Here is a 24,854-nt window from a genome sequence, read left to right on the forward strand (position 1 = left end):
AATTTTCAAACTTTTTTCTTCCTTTTTTTCCCCATTTTCTCTAATCTAGCAAGACCTTTTCAACACCCAGACCAAAACACACCTTTGATCTAGCACCATTTATTTGATTTGTGTGTGTGTCTTGTTTTTAATTTTTTAATTTTAATTTTTTACTTTATTATTTTTTCCTTCAAAAAGAAGAAACAAAGGAACTCACCCTAAAATACAGAGCAGAAAGAAACAACAGAGGGGCACCTGGGTGGCTCAGTCATTTGAACATCCGACTTCAGCTCAGGTCATGATCACACAGCTCGTGAGTTCAAGTCCCATGTCGGGCTCACAGCTGTCAGTGCAAAGCCTGCTTTGGATACTTCCCCCACCCCTTTCCCACCCCTGCTTGCACTCTCTCAAAAATAAAATGCTTAAAGTATACATACACATACACACACACACACAAAGCCAAATTTGTGATGGGTGACATCTGAATTCCCCGATGCTAGAGGAGAGGTTTCCTCTACCAGCATTCCCTTTAAAAAAAAAAAAAGAAAGAAACAACAACAAGGGACTTAATCAACACAGATACAAGCAAGATGTCTGAATCAGAATTTAGAAGAATGATAATGAGAACACAAGCTGGGGTTGAAAATAGATTAGAAACCCTTTCTGCAGAGATAAAAGAAGCAAAAGCTAGTCAGGATGAAATAAAAAAATGCTATAACTGAGATATAATCTCGAATGGGTGCCACAGCAGCAGGGATGGATGAGGCAGAACAGAGAATAATCAATATAGAGGACAAACTTCATACTGTCTGGAGGGGAAGATGGAGGCATAGGAGGACGCTGGGCTCACTGCATCCTGCTGATCACTTAGATTCTACCCACACCTGTGTAAATAACCCAGAAAACAACCAGAACACTAGCAGAATGGATTCTCTTGAGCCAAGCATACACAAGAGGCCCACAGAAGAGGGTAGGAAGGGCGGAGAGGTGATGCGCACTACACGGCCTGGCAGGAGAGAGTCGGGCAGACAGGCAGCCTGCCTTCAAAGCAAAGCCCCCGAGTCTGGCTTGCAAAAGCGGAGGGGCCAGACTGACTGTGTTCGGACAGCAAGCAGGTCTTAACATCTGGAATGTTATAAGTTAACAGCTCTGCTCAGAGAGTGGGAGGGCTAGAGGACAATGGGGGGAGAGTTGTTGAGTCCCGGATGACAGTGCTCAGCTTGGCGGGGAACAAAGGTGCTCACCAGCGCCATCTCCCTCGCCCATTCCCCAGCCAAAATCCCAAAGGGAACCAGTACCTGTCAGGAAACTTGCTTGTACTGCGCAAACACCCAACACAGTGCTTCTGCGGAATCATCCCTCCGGCGGGTCTGACTCCCTCCCAGTGCCACAGGGCCCCTCCCGAAGTGGAGCACCGAATGAAAAGCGAGCTGAGCCTGCCCCTCCCGCCCCTGTGCACCGTGCCAATCCACCCCAGCTAATACACCAGATCCCCAGCACCACAAGCCTGGCAATGTGCAAGTAGCCCTGACAGAGGCCACACCACACCACAGTGAATCCCGCCCCTAGGAGAGGGGAAGAGAAGTTACAAACCAGTCTGACTGTGGCCCCAGCAGTGGGCTGCGGGAAGACATCAGGTCTGACTGCGGCCCTGCCCATCAACGCAAGTTATTCAAGACTGCACAGGTGAAGTGCCCTGCAGTTCTGCACCACTCCAGGGACTATCCAAAATGACAAAATGGAAGAATTCCCCTCAAAAGAAACTACAAGAAGTAGCGACAGCAAACGAACTACTCAAAAACGATTTAAACAATATAACAGAAAGTAAATTTAAAATAATAGTCATAAAATGAATCACTGGGCTTGAAACCAGTATAGAGGACAGCAGAGAATCTATTGCTACAGAGATCAAGGGAATAAGAAAGGCCAGGAGGAGCTACAAAATGCTATTAATTAGCTGCAAAATAAAATGGAGGCGACCACAGCTCGGATAGAAGAGACAGAGGAGAGAATAGGTGCATTAGAAGGTAAAATTATGGAAAAAGAAGAAGCTGAGAAAAAGAAAGATTAAAAAATCCAGGAGTATGAGGGGAAAATGAGAGAACTAAGTGATGCACTAAAGAGAAATAACCTATGCATAATTGGTATTCCAGAGGAGGAAGAGAGAGGGAAAGGTGTTAAAGGTGTACTTGAAGAAATAATAGCTAAGAACTTCCCTATCTGAGGAAGGAAAAAGGCATTGAAATCCAGGAGGCAGAGAGAACTCCCTTCAGACATAATTTGAGTCGATCTTCTGCATCATAGTGAAACTGGCAAAACACACGGATAAAAAGAAAATTCTGAAAGCAGCTAGGGATAAACGTGCTCTAACATAAAAAGGGAGACCGATAAGACTCGTGATGGATCTCTCTACTGAAACTTGACAGGCCAGAAAGGAATGGCAGGAAATCTTCATTGTGATAAACAGAAACAATGTGCAGCCAAGAATCCTTTATCCAGAAAATCTGTCATTTAAATTGGAGAGATAAAGCTTTGTCTTCTCAAACAAACAAAAACTGAAGGAATTCGTCACCCCTAAAAAAGCCCTACAAGAGATCTTAAGGGGGTTACTGTGAGACAAGGTACCAGAGACATCATTACAAGCATGAAACCTACAGACATCACAATGACTCTAAACCCATATCTTTCTATAATAAAACTGAATACAAATGGACTAAATGCTCCAACCAAAAGACATAGGGTATCAGAATGGATAAAAAAACAAGACCCATCTATTTGCTGTCTACAAGAGAATCATTTTAGACCTGAGGGCACCTTCAGATTGAAAGTGAGGGATTAGAGAACTATTTATCATGCTACTGGAAGTCAAAAGAAAGCTGAAGTAGCCATACTTATATCAGACAAACTAGACATTAAACTAAAGGCTGTAACAAGAGATGAAGAAGGGCATTATATAATAATTACAGGGTCTATTCATCAGGAAGAGCTAACAAGTATAAATGTCTGTCTATGCACCAAATATGGGAGCCCCCAAATATATAAAACAATTACAAGCATAAGCAACCTTATTGATAAGAATGTGGTAATTGCAGGGGATTTTAATACTCCACTTACAACAATGGATAGATCATCTAGATACAGTATCAAAAAAGAAACAAGGGCCCTGAATGATACATTGGATCAGATGGACGTGACAGATATATTTAGAACTCTGCATCCCAAAGCAACAGAATATACTTTCTTCTCGAGTGCACATGGAACATTCTCCAAGATAGATCACATACTGGGTCACAAAACAGCCCTTCATAAGTTTACAAGAATTGAAATTATACCATGCATACTTTCAGACCACAATGCTATGAAGCTTGAAATCAACCACAGGAAAAAGTCTGGAAAACCTCCAAAAGCATGGACGTTAAAGAACACCCTACTAAAGAATGAGTGGGTCAACCAGGCAATTAGAGAAGAAATTAAAAAATATATGGAAACAAATGAAAATGAAAATACAACAATCCAGACGCTTTGGGATGCAGTGAAGGCAGTCCTGAGAGGAAAATACATCGCAATCCAGGCCTATCTCAAGGAATAAGAAAAATAACCAATACAAAATCTAACAGCACACCTAAAGGAAATAGAAGCAGAACAGCAAAGACACCTCAAACCCAGCAGAAGAAGAGAAATAATAAAGATCAGAGCAGAAATAAACAATATGGAATGTAAAAAAACTGTAGACTAGATCAATGAAACCAAGAGATGGTTTTTTGAAAAAATAAACAAAATTGATAAACTTCTATCCAGGCTTCTCAAAAAGAAAAGGGAGAACCCAAATGGATAAAATCATGAATGAAAATGGAATTATGACAACCAATACCTCAGAAATACAACCATTTATCAGGGAATACTATGAAAAATTATATACTAACAAACTGGACAACCTGGAAGAAATGGACAAATTCCTAAACACCCACACACTCCCAAAACTCAAAAAGGAGGAAATAGAAAGCTTGAACAGACCCATAACCAGCGAAGAAACTGAATCAGTCATCACAAATCTCCCAACAAATAAGAGTCCAGGACCAGATGGCTTCCCTGGGGAATCCCACCATACATTTAAAGAAGAAATAATACCCATCCTTCTCAAGCTGTTGCAACAGATAGAAAGAGAAGGAAAACTTCCAGACTCATTCTATGAAGCCAGTATTACTTTGATTCCTAAACCAGACAGAGACCCAGTAAAAAAAGAGAACTACAGGCCAATATCCCTGATGAATATGGATGCAAAAATTCTCAATAAGATACTAGCAAATCGATTTCAACAGCTTATAAAAAGAATGATTCACCATGATCAAGTGGGATTCATTCCTCGGATGCAGGGCTGGTTCAACATTCGCAAATCAACCAACCTGATACCTCACATTAATAACAGAAAAGATAAGAACCATATGATCCTGTCAAATGATGCAGAAAAAGCATTTGACACAATTCAGCATCGTTTCTTAATAAGAACCCTTGAGAAAGTAGGGATAGAAGGAACATACTTAAATATCATAAAAGCCATTTATGAAAAGCCCACAGCTAACATCATCCTCAATGGGGAAAAACTGAAAGCTTTTTCCCTGAGATCAGGAACACGACAGGGATGTCCACTCTCACCGCTGTTGTTTAACATAGTGTTGGAAGTGCTAGCATCAGCAATCAGACAACAAAAAGAAATCAAAGGCATCAAAATGGGCAAAGATGAAGTTAAGCTTTCACTTGTTTCAGATGACATGATATTATACATGGAAAACCCGATAGACTCCACCAAAAGTCTGCTAGAACTGATACATGAATTCAGCAAAGTTGCAGGATACAAAATCAATGCACAGAAATCAATTGCGTTCTTATACACTAATAATGAAGCAACAGAAAGATAAATAAAGAAACTGATCCCATTCACAATTGCACCAAGAAGCATAAAATACCTAGGAAGAAACCTAACCAAAGATGTAAAAGATCTGTATGATGAAAACTATAGAACGCTTATGAAGGAAATTGAAGAAGATATAAAGAAATGGAAAAACATTCCGTGCTCATGGGTTGGAAGAATAAATATTGTCAAAATGTCAATACTACCCAAAGCTATCTACACATTCAATGCAATCCCAATCAAAATTGCACCAGCATTCTTCTCAAAGCTAGAACAAGCAATCCTAAAATTCATATGGAACGACAAAAGACTCCAAATAGCCAAGGTAATTTTGAAGAAGAAGACCAAAGCAGAAAGCATCACAATCCCAGACTGTAGCCCCTACTACAAAGCTGTCATCCTCAAGACAGCATGGTATTGGCACAAAAACAGACACACAGACCAATCGAATAGAATAGAAACCCCATAATTCGACCCACAAAAGTTAGGCCAACTAATCTTTGACAAAGCAGGAAGGAATATCCAATGAAAAAAAGACTGTCTCTTTAACAAATGGTGCTGGGAGAACTGGACAGCAACATGCAGAAGAATGAAACTAGACCACTTTCTTACACCATTCACAAAAACAAACTCAAAATGGATAAAGGATGTGAATGTGAGACAGGAAACCATCAAAACCCTAGTGGAGAAAGAAGGAAAAGACCTCTGTGACCTCAGCCGCAGCAATTTCTTACTTGACACATCCCCAAAGGCAAGGGAATTAAAAGCAAAAATGAACTATTGGGACCTCATGAAGATAAAAACTTCTGCACTGCAAAGGAAACAAGCAACAAAACTAAAAGGCAACCAACGGAATGGGAAAAGATATTTACAAATGACATATCGGACAAAGGGCTAGTATCCAAAATCTATAAAGAGCTCACAAAATTCCACACACAAAAAGCAAATAATCCAGTGAAGAAATGGGCAGAAAACATGAATAGACACTTCTCTAAAGAAGATAACCAGATGGCCAACAGGCACATGAAAAGATGCTCAACGTAGCACCTCATCAGCGAAATACAAATCAAAAGCACACTCAGATACCACCTCACGCCAGTCAGAGTGGCCAAAATGAACAAATCAGGAGACTATAGATGCTGGAGAGGATGTGGAGAAACGGAAACCCTCTTGCACTGTTGGTGGGAATGCAAACTGGTGCAGCCACTCTGGAAAACAGTGTGGAGGTTCCTCAAAAAATTAAAAATAGACCTACCCTATGACCCAGCAGTAGCACTGCTAGGAATTACCCAAGGGATACAGGAGTACTGATGCCTAGTGGCACTTGTACCCCAATGTTTATAGCAACACTGTCAACAATAGCCAAATTGAGGAAAGAGCTTAAATGTCCATCAACTGATGAATGGATAAAGAAATTGTGGTTTATATACACAATGGAGTACTACGTGGCAATGAGAAAGCATGAAATATGGCCCTTTGTAGCAGCGTGGATGGAACTGGAGAGTGTGATGCTAAGTGAAATAAGCCATACAGCGAAAGACAGATACCATATGTTTCACTCTTATGTGGATTCTGAGAAACTTAACAGAAACCCATGGGGGAGGGGAAGGAAAAAAAAAAGAGGTTCGAGTGGGAGAGAGCCAAAGCATAAGAGACTCTTAAAAACTGAGAACAAACTGAGGGTTAATGGGGGGGTGGGAGGAACAGGAGGGTGGGTAATCGGTATTGAAGAGGGCACCTTTTAGGATGAGCACTGGGTGTTTTATGGAAACCAATTTGACAATAAATTTCACATATTAAAAAAATAGAGGACAAACTTATGAAGAATAATAAAGCAGAAAATAGAGGGTGACTAAGACAAAAGACCACGATTTAAGAATCAGAGAAATCAGTGACTCATTAAAAAGAAACAACATCACAATCATAGGGTCCCAGAAAATGAAGGGAGAAAAAAAGGGTAGAAAGGTGATGTGAGCAAATCATAGAAGAAAACTTTCTTAACCTGGAGAAAGACACCCAAATTAAAATCCGGGAAGCACAGAGGACTCCCATTAGAATCAACAGAAACCAAGCATCAACAAGGCATATATAGTCAAATTCACAAAATACTCAGGCAAGGAGAGAATTATGAAAGCAGCAAGGGAAAAAAAGTCCCTTACCTACAAGGGAAGACAGATCAGGTTTGCAGCAGACCTATCCACGGAAACTTGACGGACCAGAAAGGAGTGGCAGGATATATTCAATGTGCTGACCCAGAAATATATGCAGCCAAGAATTCTTTATGCAGCAAGGCTGTCATTCAAAATATAAGGAAAGACAAAAAGTTTCCCAGACAAAGAAAAACTAAAGGAGTTTTTAACCACTAAACCAGCCCTGCAAGAAATTTTAAGGGGGACACTCTGAGTGGAGATAAGATGAAACAAAACCAAAAACAAAGAGTAGAAAGGACCAGAGAACACCACCAGAAACTCCAACTCTATAAGCAACATAATGGCAATAAATTCGTATCTTTCAGTACTTACTCTAAACGTCAATGGACTCAATGCTCCAATCAAAAGACATAGGGTAACAGAATGGATAAGAAGACAAGATGCATCTATATGCTGTTTATAAGAGACCAACTTTAGGCCTAAAGACACTTTTAGTTTGAATGTAAGGGGATGGAGAACCATCTACTGTGCTAATGGTTAACAAAAAAGCTGGAGTAACCATATTTATGTCAGACAATCTAGACTTTAAAATAAAGTGTGTAATAAGAGATGAAGAAGGGCATTATGTCATAATTAAAGGTTCTATCCACCAAGAAGACCTAACAATTATAAACATTTATGCTCCAAATGTGGCAACACCCAAATATGTAAATTAATCACACACATATAGAAACTCATTGATAATAATACCATAATAGTAGGGGACTTCAACACCCCACTTAAAACAATGGACAGATCATCTATTAAAAAACTCAACAAGGAAACAGTGGCTCTGAATGACACACTGGACCAGATGGACTTAACAGATATAATCAGAACATTTCATTCCAAAGCAGCAGAATAGGCATTCTTCTCCAGTACACATGGAACATTCTCCAGAATAGATCATGTACTGGGACGCAAATCAGTCCTCAACGAGTACAAAAAGATCGAGATCATACCATGCATATTTCAGACCACAATTCTATGAAACTCAAAACCAATAACAAGAAAAAATTTGGAAGGTAACAAACACTTGGAGACTAATGATCATCCTACTAAAGAATGAATGGAGGGGCGCCTGGGTGGCGCAGTCGGTTAAGCGTCCGACTTCAGCCAGGTCACGATCTCGCGGTCCGTGAGTTCGAGCCCCGCGTCAGGCTCTGGGCTGATGGCTCAGAGCCTGGAGCCTGTTTCCGATTCTGTGTCTCCCTCTCTCTCTGCCCCTCCCCCGTTCATGCTCTGTCTCTCTCTGTCCCAAAAATAAATAAACGAAAAAAAAAAAAGAATGAATGGAATAACCAAGAAGTTAAAGAGGAAATGAAAAAGTACATGGAAGCCAATGAAAATGATAACACCACAGCTCAAAACTTCTGGGACAAGCATAAGTGGTCATAAGAAGAAAGTATATAGTAATCCTGGCCTTCCTAAAGAAGGAAGAAAGGTCACAGATACACAACCTAACCTTATGCCTTAAAGATCTGGAATAAGAACAACAAATAAAACCCCAAACCAGCAGAGGATAGGAAATAATAAAGATTACAGCAGAAATCAATTCTATCAATATAAAATTAAAAAAAAAAACACAGTAGAACAGTTTAATGAAACCAGAAGCTGGTTCTTTGAAAGAATGAACAAAATTGATAAACCACTACCCAGTTTGATCAAAAAGAAACAGGAAAGAAACCAAATAAATAAAATCAAGAATGAAAAAGGAGTGATCACAACTAACACAGCAGAAATAAAAATAAGAGAATATTGTGAGCAATTATATGCCAATAAAATGGGCAATTTATAAGAAATGGATAAATTCTGAGAAACATATACACTACTGAAACTGAAACAGGAAGGAATAGAAAATTTGAACAGACCAGTAACCAGTAAAGAAATTGAATTAGTAATCAAAAATCTGCCAAGAGTCCAGGGCCAGATGGCTTTCCAGGGGAATTCTACCAAACCTTTAAGGAGGAGTTAACACCTATACTCTTGAAGCTTTTCCAAAAAATAGAAATAGAAGGAAAACTTCCAAACTTTCTATGAAGCCAGCATTACCTTGATTCCAAAACCAGACAAAGACCCCACTAAAAACTAGAATTATACACCAATTTCCCTGGTGAATATGGATAAAAAATCCTCAAGATATTAGCCAATCTGATCCAACAATACATTTAAAAGATTATTCACCACGACCAAGCAGGATTTGTACCTGGGATGCAGGGCTGGTTCAATATCCAAAAAAAAATCAATGTGATTCATCACATCAATAAAAGAAAGGACAAGAACCATATGATCCTCTCAATAGATGCAGAGAAAGCATTTGACAAAATACAGCATCCTTTCTTAATAAAAACCCTCAAGAGAGTAGGAATAGAAGGATCATACCTCGAGATCATAAAAGCCATATATGAGTGACCCAATGCTAATATTATCCACAATGGGGAAAAACTGAGAGCTTTCCCCCTGAGGTCAGGAACAAGACAGGGATGTCCACTCTCACCACTGTTATTCAACATAGTATTGGAAGTCTTAGCCTCAGCATTCAGACAACACAAAGAAATAAAAGGCATCCAAATTGGCCAGGAGGAGGTCAGACATTCACTCTTCACAGATGACATGATACTCTATATAGAAAACCAAAAAGATTCCACCAAAAAAACTGCTAGAACTGATTGATGAATTCAACAAAGTCGCAGGATAAAAAAAATCAATGCACAGAAATCGGTTGCATTCCTACACACAAACAATGAAGCAACAGAAAGAGATATCAAGGAATCAATCGCATTTACAGTTGCACCAAAAACCATAAAATACCTAGGAATAAACCTAACCAAAGAAGTGAAAAATGTATACACTGGAAACTGTAGAAATCTTATGAAAGAAATTGAAGAAGACACAAAAAATGGAAAAATATTCCATGCTCCTGGATAGGAAGAAAAAATATTGTTAAAATGCCAATACCTACCAAAGCAAACTACATATTCAATGCAATACTTATCAACATAATACCAGCATTCTTCACAGAGCTAGAGCAAAGATTCCTAAAATTTGTATGGAACCAGAAAAGACCCTGAATAGCCAAAGCAATGTTGATAAAGAAAAGCAAAGCAGGAGGCATCACAATCCCAGATTTCAAGCTATACTACAAAGCTATAATCATCAAGACAGTATAGTACTGGCACAAGAACAGACACTCAGATCAATAGAACAGAATAGAGAACCCAGAAATGGACCCACAAACATATGACCAACTGATCTTTGACAAAGCAGCAAAGAACATATAATGGAATAAAGACAGTCTCTTCAGCAATTGCTGCTGTGAACACTGGACAGCGACATGGAGAAAAAATAACCTGGACCACTTTCTTATATCATACACAAAAATAAACTCAAAATGGATGAAAGACCTCAATGTAAGACAGGAAGCCATCAAAATCCTCGAAGAGAAAGCAGGCAAAAACCTCTTTGATCTTGCCCGCAGCAACTTCATACTCAACATGTCTCCAGAGGCAAGGGAAACAAAAGCAAAAATGAACTGGGATCACATCAAAATAAAAAGGTTCTGCACAGAGAAGGAAACAATCAATAACACTAAAAGGCAACCAACAGAATAGAAGATATTTGCAAACGACATATCAGATACAGGGTTAAAATCCAAAATCTGTAAGGAACTTATCCAACTGAACACCCAAAAAACAAAGAATCCAGTGAAGAAATGGGCAAAAGACATGAATAGACACTTCTGTAAAGAAGATATCCAGATGGCCAACTGACACATGAAAAAATGTTCAACATCACCAAATCAAAACCACAATGAGTTACTACCTCACACCTGTCAGAATGGCTAACATTAATAACTCAGGCAACAACAGATGTTGGTGAGGATGGGAAGAAAGAGGATCTCTTTTGCATTGTTGGTGGCAATGCAAGCTGGTACAGCCACTCTGGAAAACAGTATGGAGGTTCCTCAAAAAACTACAAATAGAACTACCCTACAACCCAGCAACTGCACTGGTAGGCATCTATCCACGGGATACAAGTGTGCTGTTTTGAAGGGACACATGCACCCCCCTGTTTATAGCAGCACTATCAACAATATCCAAAGTATGGAAAGAGCCCAAATGTCCATCGATGGATGAATGGATAAAGAAGAAGTGGTGTATATATATATATATATATATATATATATTGGAGTATTACTCGGCAATCAAAAAGAGTGAAATCTTGCCATTTGCAACTATGTGGATGGAACTATAGGGTATTATGCTAAGTGAAATTAGTCACAGAAAGACAAATATCATATGACTTTACTCATATGAGGACTTTAAGATACAAAACAGATGAAAACAAAGGAAGGGAAGCAAAAATAATGTAAAAACAGGGAGGGGGACAAAATATAAAAGACTCTTAAATATGGAGAACAGAGGGTTACTGGAGGGGTTGTGGGAGAAGGGGTGGGATAAATGGGTAAAGGTCATTAAGGAATCTACTCCTGAAATCATTGTTGCACTATATGCTAACTTGGATGTAAATTAAAAAATAATAATAATAAAATAAAATAAATAGTAAAGATAGCATCAACCTCATAAATGTGCTGAGGATTACAGTATAAATTCCATGAGGACATATTTTTTGTCTGTTTTCTCAATCATGTAACCCTAGTGTGCAGAACATTACCTGGCATGCAATAAGTGCTCAATACAAATATTCTGAATGGCTATACATAAAGCAATTAGAACAGATCCCATACAGATATATGAAAATTAGCTATCATTTACATCTGTACCATTGGAGCCTAGTGTAATGCTTAGCACAAGGTAGGCTTTCAAAAACTGTAGAGTGAATAAAAGAAAGTTGTCCCTTGAGTCTGTGCCAGCCCTCCATCGTGAGAAATTGTAGCTACTTTCATGCCTATGGGCTCCCTCATCTGCATCAAATATTGTGTACATACCTTTAATAATTAAGAAAAATTTCTGAGAATCAAATAGAATGTCATACATATAAGAGACCTCAGAGATCCATGGTTCAAACCTTCCATTTTGCTAATTTATTCTTTATTCATTCAATATCATTTTACTGAGTACCTACTATAGGCTTGATCCTACAATTGGTAATGAGACCTACAATGATATGCAAAATAGTTATGATCTCTTCCCTCATGGAGCTATGGATCTTACAGCCTAGTCATTTCCCTTCTCTGTGGTTTATTTTCCTCATTTTCAAAATTAGGGAATTGAATGTCTGCTAAGGTCTCTTCCAGCTCAGAAATAAGATATAACATGCTGGCTAAAACCATGAGTCTTCAGATAAGCCTACTTGTATTTGAACCCCATTTCTGATACTTTTTAGATGTTTGAACATGAATCGAGTAAAGGCTCTCCAAGCTTCAGGTTTCTCATCTGCAAAATGGGTATAATGATAATAGTAAATATCTTGTTACTATGTCAGGTGGACTGAATAACAATATCTATATTTCATTCTGATGGTGCCTGGCATATACTAAATGCTCAACAAACAGTGGCTAATATTATTTAAGCTCTATCATTCTATGATGTACAACCCATAAGGCCCCATGTGGGAAGTTGCTCCCCATATGGCTAACGGTATCTACAAAGGTCAAATAGGGCCAATCTGCACGTCAGACCTATTTTTCTGAAATGCCTTTGGATTTCACCTCATTTTGATTGGTTGAGTTGTCAAATGAAAAAATGAAAGCCCTCAGTCCCAGCAAAGCTTTCTTTCTGTGTCACATTGCTAGGCAGCATCTGTATATTGTGTCAGATTGTGATAAGTTCTAAAGAGAGCAGAAAAACTGGGCAGGGAAAAGGGATAGTAAATATCTAGGGGGTTACTGAAACTTCAGTTAGGATAGTAAAGGAAAGCCTCCCTCAGAAGTGTTAACACCACTAAGTGGCAACCCAGGAATGTGTGTTTATTTTCTTGAGGTTTCTAAATGTGCAATTTTCTTTCTTATGTGGTCCTGGGAAGGAAAGCCTTCTTGCGCTCACTGCCTTCTGACTGACGTTGCTATTTTGATCACATTACTCCTTGGTTTACAAAAGCCAGGTGCGGCTTCCTGACAAAGTGTTAGGAGGGATTTAAAACATCTTCAGCTGCCTTTGGAGGCCTCAGGAGGGATTGGTCCAGGCCAAATATTTGACCTGCCATCTGAAACTAAGTGAAAAAAAAAAAACTACTGTGTGTTCAACTCACAGCTCCACCCAGGTTCAGGTTCTGGAGTCTGGCCTAGTCCTCCACACCACTACCCCAGTCTATGGCAAATGAGCATGACTTTCCCTGATATAACCTCACTAGAGAGTTCTTTGTGTCGAAATAACAATTTTCTAAGCAAAATTATACTAGTGTTGATCATTTTGATGTCTTATTGGCAACAATTACTGACCAAAAGAGTGGAAACATTTGTAAGTACTCCCTTTTCTCTTTCACCCCATCCCAGAACCTCCTAAACACTCTTCCCCTACACCACACACATGCACAAATACACACACAAGCTTCGTTTTGTCTCCAACACAACAAATTTAAAAATAAGAGTAGTGAAGATGGTGTGAAGTTAAGCTTGAGATTTATTCTATAAGGAAACACTACAGTAAACTGTAAAGACCTTACATCTTTCAGAAACCCAGAGCTTGTACTTTAAAAAGTCAATGTACTGAAAAATTCACTGCACAAAAAAAGTTTGGTCCTCAACAAGCATTCAGAAACTGATGCTTTCCCCAGGCCTCTCAAAACTCATGCCATGTTGAATGAGCTCAAGGTTGTAGGGATAGAGTTATTATACATGAGGCTTGGTGTAGAAGGAGGTTGGACATAGCTAGATTTCTCGGGAAGTTCAGAGATGGATTAATGCTTGAAGACAGGAGAAAGGTAGAGGCAGGCTAAAGAGGCAAATAATTGGCCCAATTTCTCAAACATGATGGTAAATACTAGAATGAGAAGTCAGGAAAGAAACTGTATGAAAAACAACTATACAGCCAACTCTAAGATTCAAGCTTCAGCATTCTCCCTCAAAATGCATAAGGTGTGTAGGCAATGTAAACTAAAAACTCAAATTAATATGCTATGAAACAAGGGTACCTCTTTCTCCATGTTGCATTCTTTGAAAAGATTCATTTTGTGAAGCTGAGGTGGAGATTGAATTTATGTTAAATTGTGTTTTATATCTCATATATACGTATGTACTTATTTATTTACATACACACATGTGAGCATTATATATATGGAGAAAGAAACAGGGCTTGGTTTGTGACTGGATTTTTTTCTCTCTTCAGTGATTATGAAAAGTATTTTCTCTCATTGCTTGTTAATCAAGATTAGATAAATATTTCATTTGTAAGTACTTTAAGAAGAAGAAATATAAAAAATGTGAAATAGGACATATAAATAGGAGCCACGCAAGATCTGGACCTGTGAGTAAGGCACTGTATGATACTGAAATGTCTGTATTTAGAGTACTTACTACCAGAGACAGAGTGTGGGGTGCTTTGCATTTGACAACTGTGGGATTGTTTTCTGAGGGATTCACAAACTCCTGGGAATTGTAAATGAAAGTATTTGTGTACACCACTGCAATGACAAAAGTTTAGCCGTTGCAACGGAGATTGTAATGGCCCACAAAACCTAAAAGATGTACCATCTGGCCCTCTACAGGAAAAGTTTGCTGTGTTGGCATACAGAGTTGAATAGAAAATCTCAGAATTCACTGTGGGTAACAAGGATGAATATTGTTTGTGAAATGTTTGTTTCAGTTATATGTGTGTGATACTAAGTCATGATGCAAACACATTTCTTACTATGGGGAGCAATCTAAAAAATTGAAAAGCACTTTTGTCCATTTTAATGAGTTTGGACTTCATCTTAAGAGAAGCCATTGACAGGTTTTAAGCAGAGTTGTGATTTAACCAGCACTGTATTTTAGTAAGGTCCTTCTGGCTTTAGTGTGAAGAATGTGATAGAGAGAGGCAGAGTAGATGAGAGGAGGCAAATTAGGAGACTATTTCAGTTATCCATATGAGGGATACTATGGCCCAGACTACATTGGTGGCAATGGGAATGAGGAAAGCTCATCAGACACTTTGCAAAAAGCTTCCATGTATTAATTTGGGGACATAAAATACTTGTCTTGGTCTCTGAAACTCCATATTTTTCTGCTAAGGAAAAAAAAAACATTAATTCTAGAATAGTGTTGGCAAAGCATCTCAGTACTTAGCATTGCATGTTACTCAGTTCTGTCATCCAAAACCCTGAGAACTACATCCCATACTGAGAAAGTACTGGGTCACCAAGGCAAACTGGACAAGAACACTTCAACAACAGGAATTTTAAAATGAGTTAGTCTTTATATTCTTTATATCAAAGCCTCCTTTGGGGAAGTTAATGAATTCATTACCAAAGACTTTATGCATGTAAATGAAATCATTCCTCCCTTTCTATATTTTCCTTTGACCTCACTTCAATGCTTAGCTCTATGTCAGGGCCCTTGCTGACTGAGAAGGACCAGATAAAGGACCCTTGGGGGCCCATCAACACCTTTTCAATTACACCTGAGCTATGGGGCAGGCATGTGAACCAATTCCTAGGCCTCTGGTGGCCAAGTGCTCACAACTGACTCAGCCACTTTTCCCAACTAACTCTTGGATATCTCTCCTGCAATAGCTTAGGGTTTCAATTTCTTTTTCAAGTATGCCTCCCCTACACACTACCACTATCACCCTGCTTTATAGCCCTCAGCCTCCCTCATCCTCAACCAACTTTCTGGTTCTAAAAAGTCACCAGGGCCTATTGTGAACATATATTGGGACTCACTCCAGCTGTGCTGACCTATAACACACATGAATACAGCCTTGACCGATTGCTTCAAACCCAAAGGCACAGATGAATATAGTGTTACCAGACCTTCATTTCAAGGGCTGCTGACTAGCTAGAGTGCACAGACTCTAAAAGGAGCCATGGTCCTGTCATGCATGACTATTGCAACTTGAAAAGCAGGCACCGGGTATAGAGAGCAAAGTGAGATGCCTATGAGGCTGATCAAAAGCCCCCTGGCTTGAAAATCCCACTGTTACAATCACTTCTTTGGACCATGACATTGGGTTCTCAAAGATCTCAATTAAAACTTCAATAAGATTTCAACATGGATAAATGACTTCAGACATTAGTATACATTGTTAATATTCTAGTAAGGAAGAACATATCAGGTTGGTTACCTGTCTCTTAAGAGTAGTTGAAGAATAATAATTTCTAAGTAGACACACGTGGATTCAAAATGTGTAGCTCTGCTACTTAGTAGCTGTATGACCTTGGGCAAGTCCCATAAGCTCTCTAAGCCTCAATTTATGTGTATATAAAATGTGGATATCATCACCCACCACATCAGGTTACCATGAGGATAAAATGATATTTGTAAAAATGTCTGGCACATAATAGGTGCTTAATAAAAGTTTGGCTCCCTTAAACCCTAGCAGAGAAAAGAACTCTAGAAAAGATGGGATACAGCTAAATTTTAGAGATAATTTAGAGTGGAAAAGGAAGTGGGGGAGAATTACAAGAGAGGAGAAAATTCTGGCTGGGGAGAGGGGAGGGCATACTGGAAAACCTGGGAAGCTAAGGAAAATTAAGACTTTGAGCACCAGGGAAGTCAAGACACTGAAACACAGGGAGAAGGAAAGTAGGGAAATGTTGGGGCCACTGGCCTATTTCTCCTCACCCCTGGGCAAAAACAGCAGAGGTTACCAACAGGGCTCTGTAGACTCCCTGCAGTGCACTATCATTGAGAGACTGGGGTGGGGTTACAGCCATTGAGGCAATAATTGCATGTAACCAAGAGAATCTTATCTCACTTCTCATCCTCCTCCACACCAAAAGGAGCACATGACGGAAGTGTGAGATGTGCAAGTAGGTCATTTGCCAACATAGAGGAAGGTTAGGACTTTAAAAGAACACCTCTCTGATCCCATCCTGGAGAATTGTGCTTTGCAAATTAAGGGTCCCATCCCCTTGCAAGCGGTAACAGTGCATCCAAGATGCATCTCTTTCAGGCATATTTATACCCCAAAACCAAAATAATGAAAATAGGTGGTCCTATCTGTCCCTAGAACAGCTGTCACCTCTTATCAGACGCTGTCCTTTTAGGCAGTTTCCAGCATGGTTTCTTGACCCCACACACAGAAAAAAATCTATGACATACGAGATGAGTCACAAGTATTTTGTTACCAAAACGAAGAAGTGTATTATTTTAATAATTTGCTTTGTTTTGTTTTATAAACTTGAATAGCTTTGAGGTTATCCCTATAACCTTGTCACTCTCCCACTTTTGGCTGAAGTACAGTAGTTGTCCATGTCCTTGGATATATTTGTGTCCTATGTATGAATGCCCTTCATCATGTGAGGATTTATTTTTTTCTTACTCATTCCTTGAAGAATCTTATTTTAAGGAGGAGCTATCATTCATTTGTAAAGCCAAAAAAAAAAAAAAAGGTAAATGGAAGAGGGTCAAAGAAGCTTCTTTTCTTTGCACTTTTGGTATCGGTTAATACAAAAGCACTCATAATGACATCCTATGACTTAATGGCCTCTAAGCCAGTGACAAACCAGCCTCCTTCTGATACACTTTTATAAACATCTGTGACTCTGTGTGAACATCTGTACATACATCAGCATATGTGACTTCATGTGTCCCAGCATGTCTGTGCTCGCATTCTGATGTAACACCCATTAAACTGCAGCATCAAATATCTGGCTATTGCTATGGCTTTAGGGCTAATTCTGGGAAATGAGATGCAATCTTAATTTAATACAGGTGAGTAGAGATAACAGGAAGCTGTAGATCCAGGGAAACAGTGGATTTCCTTGAGACTTTTTTTTTTTAATTGTCCAGAGAGAATAGGTCATGCTGAAGCAATTTAGCCTGTAACCACTAAAAGGCACTATTTGGAAATGTTCTGCTGTGCTCCTTCTTTTACTCTACTGGGATTTTTTCCCCTGCCAGTTGCAGCCAAAATGAATACTTAACAGCCCAAGTGCTAAGTCCCAGAGAATAGTTTGGGTAAAGAAAGTTTATCAGGACTTTTACTGTATCCTTGTTATGTGCAAAGTCAGAGCCTCTCCTGTTGCTTCACTTTCAAACTGGAAGGCATCAAAGGGGCACAGGTCATCATTGTTTTAAATTCTCTTTTCCCCTGCTGACAGCCTCTACTATGTCTCACCTTTCTAAAAATTAATTCTTCAGAGAAGTCCCACTGTGAAGTTGGCCTGAAATGGTTATTCTTAAAGAATGGTTTTATGCTCCTGTTTAAAGTACCACCCAGAAAAGTATTTACCATTATGGATATGAATGGGTCTGTCTCCTCAGAAAATGGTATTAACTAGTGGGGGAAGGAAGGGAGGTTCTCAGGAAATGACGGGAGTCTGAATGAAGAATCTCCTCAGTTGGAGAGCTAGCAATTGTGTAGCATAGAAACAGCAAGAGGAACCCTTTGGGCCTGAACACCAGTGACCCCACCAAGGGCTGGTTGCCTCCTTGGCCTAATAGATACCCTACCCCCAAGCCAACCAATGCTCTCCAAGACACATTTTCACTCAACACTCAACAATTTTTCCATAATATCTTTTAATACTAAAATGCATTAAATTTTTGAAGCAGAGAAAACACATTTAAAGGGGAAACAGAACCACCAGATAAAAGGAAACAATGTGGCAGATAATACCATTTAAAACATAACTGTAATAATTTAATAAAGCTGCTTTATCATCTTCATAAAATAGAGTGGTGATTCTTTTTTGTCTTTTTTTCTTTTTACAATGATTCAATCACTGTGAAAATGTACACAACATACAGATCAGCATATACAACAATTTCATCTTCATATAATCAGCAACAGAGACTGCTTAATGAGACATACTGTACTTGCATCCCTCTGTATTTCCACCCTGGTTTGACAGGTAAACAGTAATAGTGTCATCAGGCTCATTCCCCTCACTAGAGGAGCGAAGGCATAAGCCTTTTGCAACTAATACCTTAGCATTCAAATAGCACAAGGAGGTATTTGTTGCTGAATTTCTAGCTTGAGCTAGTCTGGCTCTTGGTCATTAAAGTCTGTATCCTAGCCTTCCTCAGCCGAACACCAGGCAGTGCCAGTAAAAATCTACTGAACCAGTTCTGTAATGGTGTCACCTGGTTTGTTTGCTAAGGTTGACAGCAACTTTCAATTAGTAACGAGGTCATCTTTAATTGCCAACACAGCTGGAGCACAATCAGCATCATCAGTTTTCCCTAATGACCTACAGTGCTTTCCAATCAAGATCAGGTTTTTGTGGGTTGTTCTTTACCAAGAGCACCTTACAATATATATTTCAGACAAGGTGGTTGATTTTCTTTTTTTTTTTACAAAAGCAATATGAGTTCTATTTGAAATTAATTCACTTTGCACAACAAGTGACCCACAGGCCAATTCCAGCCTCACAAGAAAACAAAAAGAGCTGCAACAACTTCATTAGGACAATGTGTTTTGCTCTGGAATATTTCATTATCAATATAAAGCCACCCAGTCCCATCCCCACCCCCACACTTCCCCTTTGAATATTACTTTGTTACATACTTAAACTAAAGAACAACATCTCAATACACTTCAGTGTCAGCAGATACAATTTGATTCATGAAATGACATCCTTAAATGTAATTTTACTGAGAAGGCAAACACTAGGACTGTATACAATAGACTTCTTAACCTCATGTATGCCAGGTTTTCAAAGTCAGTTAGGGTCTTATTACCCAGGGTAAAGAGCCAAGTGGACCAGACTTGTCAGGATGCTTGGGGAAACATTCGACACCAAAATGGTCCCCATAGAGTGAATTGGAATTCCAACCAGAACTGCTCTTATGTACAATAATAATCCTTTTCCCATCATAGATGTCCAATTGAGTTATTCTCTACACCCCTGCCTCTCCCCAAACTGCCCTTTATCCTTGCCTCAAATGGACCACTTTTCTTTTGCTTATTAATGATATGATTGAGCTATATGAAAAGTTCAACTGAATTTCCATCATACAATCAGTTGTATGCTAAAGGAACACTATCAGGATGGTACTCTTGATGTTGCTAATTTTCAGAGTTCTAAGTTGTATTCCATTTAACATTTTTGATTCACGATCAGTGGATCACCTTGTCAACAAACTAGTTTAAATGAGCACCTTAGGTGCAATTAGCTCTATTAGGCAGGTTTACCATGGATCAGTGATACTTAAGGTGTTGTCCCTGGACCAGCAGCTTTGGCATCACATTGGAATTTTTCAATAGGCAAAGACTCAGGACCCATCCCAGACCTACTGAAACTCTAAGTGTGGGGCCCATCAACATGTACTCTCACAAGCCCTCAACCTTTCAGTGGGTATCTGATCCATATGAATTGCTAGGCCTCACTTCCAGAGCTTCTGCTTCAGTTGGTCTGGATGAGAACAGAGAATGACCATTTCTGACAAGTTCCCAAGTGATGTTGTTTCTGCTGGTTAAAGGACTACACTTTGAGAACAACTGCCCTTCAGGAACTGTGGGATAGCTTGGTGCATTACCTATTTGGGCAATAAGGTGGGCCATAATTTATTCTACTGGCTTTAAGAGGATCAAAGGGATGGTAAATTTCATCCTGAACAGTTTCAAAGATTAATCAGTATTGAGAAAAGAAAAAAGAGATTCCACATAGCATGGTTCTCTTCTTCCTCCAATTACATGTATATAGCATATTCCCATATTTGGGGAAAAGCAATCAATGCAAAATAAAGCCTTTATATTGCATGAAGAAGTTTACCTGCCCAGGGATGTCCCCAATGCAGTTGCTAGAAAAGTAAGTCATGCCACACCAATTCCTTCCCAAAGGGGATATCAGAATAGATGGAATAGAACTCCCTATGATTTAGGAACTGAAACTGCTCCCTCACATTTAAACGTGTAACATGTTTTGAGAGGGAAAAGAAAGAATATTTGGCCTTCTGTCCTTATGTGGCTTTTCATCAGACATGTTGAAAAGAAGAGGGGAAAAATATGAGCCAAAGGGAAATCTAGGATCTTTCACAAAATTCCTACTTGCAGGCATAGTCTGTCTATAAAACCAGCTTACAAAGCCCTCCTAGGATGCACTTGTGCTTCCTAGGAGCACATGTATACATGAGTATGTATACATCAGAAAATTGAAAAGAAAAAAAGACACTTTCTTAATGAGGGGAATTATCTGATCATGCTCAACAAAGGGTTTCGAAGCCAGAAAATCTCTGACTACCCACTGAGAAAAAAAAAAAAGTATTTTAATAAGGAAACAGGATTGGTCTATGGCTCAAAACTGAAATCTGAAAAAAAAAACTGGAGGGGAGAAAAAAAGCAATATCAGTGCCACTGCTACTCTATTTTAAACTTGGCTGGTAAGAGGCATGACAGCCAGTGGCCTCTCTGGCTCAACAGCCATCTAACGTTTAATACTCCCACTTGCCACAATCTTTTCATCTCCTTCATTCATACTGAGCATAGTAGGAAATACATCTGTACAAAAACTGTCAAATCTGACTTAAAAGTGGCCTTGACGTGGTAGCTAACAACATAATATCAGGATGGATCAGGTGAAGAACAGTCTAAATTCTATAGGCAGGCATCATAACTTAAAGGGGAAAAATAAGTTTTAATGTGTTAATCAAACAGTCACTTGAAAACACAAATAAATACCTAATTTAAAATCTGCTAAAATGAAATGAATCAAAGAGAGAAAAAAGTATATGAGAGATAATGAAATGAGCCTAAATGAAGATGCTAAAGTAATTGATCTCTAATTGTATCAGTTTCAGAGGGAAATTTGCAGCCACACCAATATTTTTGCATGAGGTAGTATTCAGCAGTGAATAAGAAATAAGGATTAATTTGTAGCTTCATTATACATTCTTTTTCAGAAATATTCTCCCCTACTTAGCCCCACCCCCTCTTCCATACCTACTACCCTCCCTCAAAACCCTCCCTCCCATAAAATAAAATATTCCTAGTAATGTATAAAGCCAGGAACTTAGAGAAAAATAACTAAAACATTTAAAAGAGCTCACTTATCTACTTAAACTTAAGAAAATAAATCCTTTTTTGCATTTTAGTGCTCTAATGTCTAAGCCTTTTTTCTGGGTATTCTTGAATTTCAAAAAATGAAACGAATGAGAACAGAACCACAAAACTTGTTTCTCTAGAAACATCTTTTTTAAGACCAAGGCAGAGCAAAGGTGATGTATTTATTTAGCTTTAAATAATGAACTCTTAGGCTGTGAGAATACTATGTTGGCTAGTAAATATTAATAGACAATAAATGGGGGAGTTAAGAAATGTTAAACAAAAAAAGAACATGCATAACAAACTTGTTAATAACAAAAGGTGTATTCCTAGCCTACAGCAAAGAGTTAGCTAAATTTAAAGAATTTTTTATTTTAGTAGTTTCCTGTTCACATTTTTAACTTTAAAAAAAGTATTAGCAGGGGCGCCTGGGTGGCGCAGTCGGTTAAGCGTCCGACTTCAGCCAGGTCACGATCTCGCGGTCCGGGAGTTCGAGCCCCGCGTCGGGCTCTGGGCTGATGGCTCAGAGCCTGGAGCCTGTTTCCGATTCTGTGTCTCCCTCTCTCTCTGCCCCTCCCCCGTTCATGCTCTGTCTCTCTCTGTCCCAAAAATAAATAAACGTTGAAAAAAAAATTAAAAAAAAAAAAGTATTAGCCATAAAAAGAGGAGTTCAAGTGTCCAAGTGTATCCATTTAGAAGGCACAGTAATTGGATTTGTGATGCTGTTACTGGTTACCTACCTGTCTTTTCCTAAATGTACACTTTGTACTGCTTACTCCATTCCTATTTATAATCCTACAATATAGAGCAACATGGAGTTCTCAGTTCTAGCCCCCAACATGCTTTGCAGTCTAATTCTAATCATGATTGGAAACACTGAATCAGGAAGTATGTGTCTGAGAAGATGTTAATTTAGATCTCAAAATAGATTCAGTCTTTTTGAGTTTTAGATGATTAGAGACAGGGAATTTCTAAGCCTGGAAACTGATAACTTCAGGAGCTTCTTTCCCATTCAGGTCCTGAAAATTTTAAAAATTGATCGCATAAAACTTTTAGGACAGTATTTCTAACAACTGCAAATTACATAGCAGAATATCCATGAATGACTTTCTATGATGATCTATCACTGATCTGGGCAGAAGACTGAAAGGCAGGAAAAATACTCTGCAAGGTAGTGAGCAATCACTACATGGGTATCCTCCATGAGTGAGTATCCTCCAAGTGTTCAATCTATATGTGTGGTGTTGCTCTTTCACTTGCCATCTCAGTTTTTTGCACTTTGTTTTTGTCTATAGTTTTATTTTTTTAAGAAAAAAAAAACACCAACTTCTAAAAGCCTTTTGCCATCACCACATACATAGCAATTTGCAATATCAAATACAACAACAGCACAGCTAGCAAAAGGGTTCTTAAAGCAGGGGTGTCCATAGCAAAGTAGCGTAACCGGAAAGTACTCAAGCTTCAGAAACAACCTTTTGGGGACTCAATTTCACATCACTGAATCAAGGAATAGTACACAATAAATGACCATTAACTTGTCTACACTACAAAACAGTGGCAAGCTTATTAAAGATGTCCAGAGCTTTCTTTCTTCTTTTCTTTTTTTTTTTTTTTTTGCTTTTTTAAATGTAATCCTCCGCAAACAATGGTAATTTATATTATGATTTTGACAGAAAAATATACAAATTCAAACACTTAATACATAATACTTTTCACAACTGAATTTGTCTGTTTCCCCAACATCAAGGCCCCATGGACAACTCAAACCAAAGCTAATTTGCTCCAACTGAACACCCCTGCTGCTTGTTGAAACAAGAGGGATTGTCAAAGAATGATAGTCACTTATAAACAATACATTTAGGGAAAGCTCTGAAATCACAGCCACTCAAGAACCAACCATTAGTGAGCAATTAAAACAATCAGCTCCTTCTTCTTCAATAACCAGTATGGATTCTCTCTCTTCTTCCCCTAGTCTGCTTTAGAGAATGATATCTTTCAGACGCTTCATACCAGGAGATTCTTTGTCTCGACCCTCCTTCAGAGCGGGGTTGACCTCATGGATGACTTTCTCGCTGTCGGCTCCACGGGGCTCAGCTTCAGAGGGACGAGAAGGGCCATTGTTGACATACTGCTCCAGATCACGGCCCGGGGGCGCCAGGGTGTAAGACATGGAGGGCTTGGTGGGCAGAGGGCTCTTGAGGTGTAGGGGGGAGGTGACAGGGCTAATAGCCTCACAACCATTGCCCGCCTCCCGAATAGCGCCGTTGACCTTGGGGCTGCAGATGGTCACATCAACCGTTCTTCTGCCTTTCAGGGTGGGCCTCTCCTCAGCTGGGTGGTCACTGACATCTTTTCCAAAGGTTGCAAAAGTCCGCTTGGTGGGGCCGCAGTCGTCATAAGCCTCAACATCAGCAGCAGTAGCTTCAATGGACAGAGCTATGACATTCCTCACATGCTCAGGGGACTTGGACCTGGTGGGCATGGGGTTCCGGGGCATCCAGCACCTGTCAGAGTGGCCAAGAATCCTGCATTCTTCCCTGCAATGAAATCCTTCATTCTGATCTGTTTGGAGAAAATAAAATGTCAATTTCATCAGTTTTTCCCAGGAATCATTGTTACACCCCAGTGTTCTGGTTTCTTAGGTACCCACAGGCCCTTCTGGGAAATGGCACTTCTAGATAGTCCTTTATT

General features: G+C 39.2%; 1 protein-coding gene across 3 annotated transcripts in view; it reads right to left on the reverse strand.

The window, feature by feature from the left end:
• Positions 1-24,141: 24,141 nt before the first annotated feature.
• Positions 24,142-24,854, reverse strand: part of PCDH19 (protocadherin 19) — a 150,427-nt gene continuing 149,714 nt past the window's right edge. For all 3 annotated transcript variants that reach the window (XM_047075705.1, XM_047075704.1, XM_047075703.1), the window contains one exon: positions 24,142-24,725. In XM_047075705.1, the coding sequence (XP_046931661.1) occupies positions 24,142-24,725 (584 nt within the window). The remainder of the gene's footprint in view (positions 24,726-24,854) is intronic.

Source organism: Lynx rufus, unplaced genomic scaffold, assembly GCF_022079265.1.
Source record: "Lynx rufus isolate CCGP_SWC_20201006 ecotype Redwood Valley unplaced genomic scaffold, mLynRuf1.p SCAF_14, whole genome shotgun sequence".
NCBI classification, from domain to species: domain Eukaryota; kingdom Metazoa; phylum Chordata; class Mammalia; order Carnivora; family Felidae; genus Lynx; species Lynx rufus.